Below are 5016 nucleotides of genomic sequence, written 5' to 3' on the forward strand. Positions count from 1 at the left end.
TGCAGTGCTGGTCACTGCAGTAGCGCTACAGCTGCTCCTGTTGAGTTATGACTTTAAGGAGGAGAGTGGAAACAGCAGCAAGGGATAATAGAAGGCTGTGTCTGACCAAGGTTGGCCTACAGGGCTAACACTTCAAAATGTGGACTCATATAAGATCTCTAGTATTCAGTTCACTTTATTTAATCACCCACCTGATTAAAGGTGGTAAGCAGACGATGGGTGAACTTTGATCCTTTAGAAGGCACGTCTGCCTGGTGGTTTCCAGGGACCTTTAAGTTTCCCACTGGGATTTTCTGTGTCATTCAGGTGCTTCCTCCGGACATGATTACTCCCCTGCACTTGCATATTAGCTTTGTTACTAGTTGAGGCCTGAGCTTCAAGGGGCGCAGAAGGTGGTGTCTGGGAGATCGCTGCCCTAGCTGGTGCATCCTGGGGTGCTCTCTTCTGAGATGCAGCACTTCCACCACTCACATTATACACCATGTGCTGTGGCAGCTTCTCAACGTGCGCTACCCACTCCTTCATGCAGTCCAGAATGATGGGGATGAGGCTCACCACACCTCCATAATGATTCTTTGCTTCGTGACAGCTCAGGTGATTCGGCTTCTCAACATGCGCTACCCACTCCTTCATGCAGTCCAGAACGATGGGGATGAGGCTCACCACACCTCCATAACGATTCTTTGCTTCGTGACAGCTCAGGTGATTCACAACGTCATGGGGGTATCTGTGGGGCAGGAGGAGACAATTGGCAGTTGCTGCATGGGTCAGATCTGGAAGAGTTCAAGAGCCTGTACAGACACTTGCCTCACAGAAATCAGGGACATGCAGAGCAGGAGGAGGAGGAGGAAAACTGCCTGAGCATCGGATGGGTTCCATCCTGCCTGAATGTCCCTTTCCGGGCACCAGTAGAATCATAGGATGTATTCGGTTGAGAGGGACCTTTAAAGCTCATCCAGTCCAACCTCTGCAGTGAGCAGGGACATTGGTACCAGATCAGGTTGCTCACAGCCCCATCAAGCCTGACCTTGAGTATCTCCAGGGATGGGGCCTCCACTACGGCTCTGGGCAACCTGTGCCAGTGATCTACCACCCTCATATTGAAGAACTTTTTCCTAATATCAGACCTAAATCTCCCCTTTTCTAGTTTAAAACCATTACCCCACATCCTATTGCTACATGACCTTGTGAACAGATCTTCTCCAGATTCTTCCTTTCAGGTATTGGAAGGCTGCAATAAGGTCCCCCCAGAGCCTTCTCTTCTCCAGTCAGAACAACCTCAACTCTCTCACCCTGTCTTTGTAGGGGAGGTGCTCCAGCCCTTTGATCATCTTTGTGGCCTCCTCTGGACCCACTTCAGCACTTCAATGTCCTTTTGTGTTGGCTACTCCAAAGCTGGATGCAGTACTCCAGATGGGGGTCTCACCAGAACAGAGTAGAGGGGCAGAATCAGTAAAATGAATGAAGAAAAATCCAATCACCTTGTTGTGAATGGAGGCTGGCGGTATTTTCCCAACAGCTGGAATAGTAAACTGGGGTAGCACCTTGTACCCTCACTAAAGCCAGAAAGGTGTTGTAACAGAATTGATGGAGAAGTCAGGTGGGAATATGAATTCTTATGACAGTCCCCAAGCATTGGCAATTGCCTCAAAGAAACCAAGCTGATGGAGCGACCTACTTAGCTCGGATGGCGCTCAGATCGTTGTTGTGGTTAAGGAGCAGCTTGCATCTCTCCAAAATGCCACGGGTTACGTTGTTACCAGAATGCACAGTTTCCAGCTTGTTGCAGAGCTTGCTTAGGTCATCGCAGATGTTTAGGAACATGCTGAGGATACGCCTGTCAGTGGAATTGTTACAGTGATGGTCCATGTAGCACTGTACCTGTACATAGTGAAAGACACAGTCATGCATGTTAATTTACACTTAACTTACACAGCAAAGTTGCTTAGGTTAGTGACGAGAAGCTCCTTTCCCTTGTGATTCTGTGGGCATGAGCCACTATGAAAACTACAATACCGCAGCAGGTAGTACAATTTTTAGAGCATGCATGAGATATTTGCTTGTGATTCATCATGGCTGAAGAAGCCTGGGTTAACGGGTCTGCTCATCAGCACACCAGCAAGCCTTCCTCCCTCTTTGAAGAAGTGTAGGAGTACCACAGCCAGAAACACCGCTCTGCTGCAAGCGCTGCAGAAACACGAGCTTGGGGGGAGTTTTCTGTCTGCTCTGCTCCAGGCACCCTCTGCTACTGTCATGGCTGCTGAGGCAGAGTGGGGTGGGAGCTGAGGGCAGCGACCGACCTAGGACTGGTTTGGAGTATCGGTGTGGATGTGTTTACACGTACACACATGCTTCATGGTTCTTTATTTGGCACCACTAGATGTGACTGCAAAACTAAACCCATTTAACATAAATTGTCCTTGCTAACCTGATATAGCAGTGATATTCCCTATTTGCCTGGTGTACTTTTGTTACTCAGAGTGAATGGCATTGCATGACAAAACATCGTGCTAAGAGATCAAGTATTTTCTCCAAAGTAATTACAGGCACTTCAGACACGAGTGGTCAGAATATGAAATACCAAGCGGCTGTTGGCAGTCAGAGCTGGACCCAAACACCTCCAGTGCTTTCTGTAAGATTTCAAGACAAGAACAAAGTGGCTGTTCCAACATCGGTACACTTTCTGCATACAGAAAAGCCATGCTATTTGCTTCGGCAAATTCTCAGCAGGTTTGTAAGAAAAAGAAAAAATGGCCCCTAAAGGTCCATTTCTACTACAGATTCCTGTTTCCACACTGTTTGCTGAGCATTGTGTCCATGCGAGTGGCAAATTTCTCTTTTTATGGTTGCTGTGAGCAGAAACAGTCCTAAAGTGAATGGCATTTTAGCCTTGATATTCACCGATGGGATAACAGAAATTCTTTTTGTTCGTAACAGCAGAGAGTTAATGCACCTGTACAGCCAGGACAGGGACCAGGACTACAGGAACAATGGCTGGCAAGGGCTGCCCAGGAGTTGGGCATCTGGGTGATTTGAATCTCTGGCTGAGGAGCTCGTCTCACAGAACCACTTGAGATTTGACCCCACCCCATCCAAAGTCTAAGGAGCTGCTGCCATTGCCTGACCATGGTGTGTGCTTCAACCTTTGCCCCTTTGCTGTCCTCTTTTGAGAAATGTCATCACGTGACACTAAAAGTACTACTACACACAGCTTTTAGGGACTGGAAATGCAGCCATGTTCAAGTGCGGTATCACTTTTTCTGCAGTCTCTATATTTACATGCAAAGAAAGCTGGCAGCCAAGTCAGCCATATGCTGAGACCACACATGTTTCCACGTTTGTTACTTTTCTTCTTGTGCCCTCCCACAAAAAATTAAAAACAGGGTTGGGCCAATTCAGGAGAAGAGCAGTGAAGTAAAATGGATGTCTGGTTTTGTCAGTAAATGTCTCTGGTAATGGTTCAGTTCCTGCACAACACTTCACCAGCATGTGCTGCCCCAATTGCTCCCTGATCTCGCCAGTAATTTGCTCTTTTCCCTTTCCCATCCATCCCCTGGGGTAATGTGGTTGTGCCCTCAGGGCTGGCCATGCAGTGCAGTTTGCCACCACTAAGTTCACGTTACTGTATCACAAATGATGCCATGGATCGATGTAATTGTTGAAGTTGTTACATACAAGGTTTCACCCCCACAACAAGCAGACCTTCCACCTCTGTGGAGTCCAAGCTTGCTTGATATCACTGAAATAGTGGTACTTCTAAAAACAGCCTAATGTTATACGAAATCTCCATGATTGTTTTTGAAAAACAAAATGTTTCAGTGTTATGTCCATCTCAATGCTCTTCAATGTTACCAGCAAAGTTCTTATGTTAGAACTGTGAGAGTCAGCACTCAGAAAGGACAACGTGCTCACTTCTGTGTCCTAATCCTGGGCTTTCACTCTGGCTTTGGCATCCATCTGGGTTTTGTGCCTGGGTTCTGCTGTTTGAAATCCTCAATTCTAATTTTATTTAGATTTTTCTTCCCCCTCTCTGCAGGCGGTCTAAGTTCTTTGCACTACTTAAAACATGCCATGTTATAAAAATTCCCAGACAATTCACTTACCAGCCCACAAAATCCTTTAGCCCACTTGGGGCTTTCAGCCCACAATCCATCATCCTATCTCTGTAACACAGCCATTATTTTTAATAAGCACTATAGAAAGATACAGCAGCACCAATACCAGGGGGAAGAGGCAAGGATGCTGGTTACTACAAGTTAAGGATTACAGATTCCGTATGTGGCTGGGGAAGGAGGGTTGGTTTGATTGTTTTCTTGTACCCTGTATTTCTGGCTATGCCTCAGTGGTGAAATGACGGTATTAAACTAAATCATAAAGTGAAGCTCAGCAATAAAATTCCTTCTCTGTAAATGGGAACCCCTAATATAGGTATTTCTGTCCTGTCTTTAATCTTTTGCCACTGGTTTGCAGTTACATGCAAATGTTAGTAGAGAGTTTTTGTGCATCTTCCCTTAGTAAAAACATTTCTTTATCCCTGAACTAGACCCAAGTGTGTGACAGCGCTGCCTTGGTCCCTGTTCTCATCAGCAAAGAATCTTGTGCTGAATACTCGGTACCTGGTTGATGCTTGCCACGGGTCTGATCCTGTCATATGCATTCTCTCGGGTGTGTTGCAGTGCTCCAATAAAGGTGAACTGCTGCTGCAGGAAGAGCTTGTATTTCTGCTCTATGTTTCTTAGAGCCTCCTTTACCTCATTCATGGGTTTTTTTCCCCCTTTCCTGGATTTTGGGAGAGAAAGGAAGCTACTTTTTAGAAGTGATGCAGTTCTACATATGTAACTCTTTCGCCTGAGTTGGAATTGTATAGGTTATTGGAAAACTTTAAAAAAAGGAGAAAAAGAGAAGATATATTGTGTCAAAGCTCTGCAGTCCCAGAGCCCCAAGCAGTAAGTCAATGAGGTAGTAACGATGCTGCAAAAAGAGGCAGAGAACCCAGCGGGGACCACTGACAATCAG

At 46.1% G+C, this 5016-nt stretch overlaps 1 protein-coding gene across 1 annotated transcript; it reads right to left on the reverse strand.

Moving 5' to 3' along the window:
- Positions 1 to 234: 234 nt before the first annotated feature.
- Positions 235 to 4760, reverse strand: LOC104535219 (chromosome unknown open reading frame, human C9orf9). Its single transcript, XM_010189185.1, has 3 exons — positions 4617 to 4760; positions 1679 to 1881; positions 235 to 727 (listed from the first exon to the last, which is right to left on the reverse strand). The coding sequence occupies exons 1-3, from the start codon at positions 4758 to 4760 to the stop codon at positions 235 to 237; spliced, it is 840 nt and encodes a 279-aa protein (XP_010187487.1).
- Between the last annotated feature and the right edge of the window lie 256 nt (positions 4761 to 5016).

The sequence above is a fragment of the Mesitornis unicolor genome, unplaced genomic scaffold (genome assembly GCF_000695765.1).
Source record: "Mesitornis unicolor isolate BGI_N332 unplaced genomic scaffold, ASM69576v1 scaffold16607, whole genome shotgun sequence".
NCBI lineage: Eukaryota > Metazoa > Chordata > Aves > Mesitornithiformes > Mesitornithidae > Mesitornis > Mesitornis unicolor.

Excerpts from the sequence above, each read along its gene's own strand:
- LOC104535219 (XM_010189185.1), bottom strand. The coding sequence starts at position 4,760 with ATGAATGAGGTAAAGGAGGCTCTAAGAAACATAGAGCAGAAATACAAG. Across the intron at positions 1,882-4,616 it reads CCGTGGCAAGCATCAACCAG|GTACAGTGCTACATGGACCA; the intron begins GTACCGAGTATT and ends CACTATGTACAG. Across the intron at positions 728-1,678 it reads CTGAGCGCCATCCGAGCTAA|ATACCCCCATGACGTTGTGA; the intron begins GTAGGTCGCTCC and ends CCTGCCCCACAG.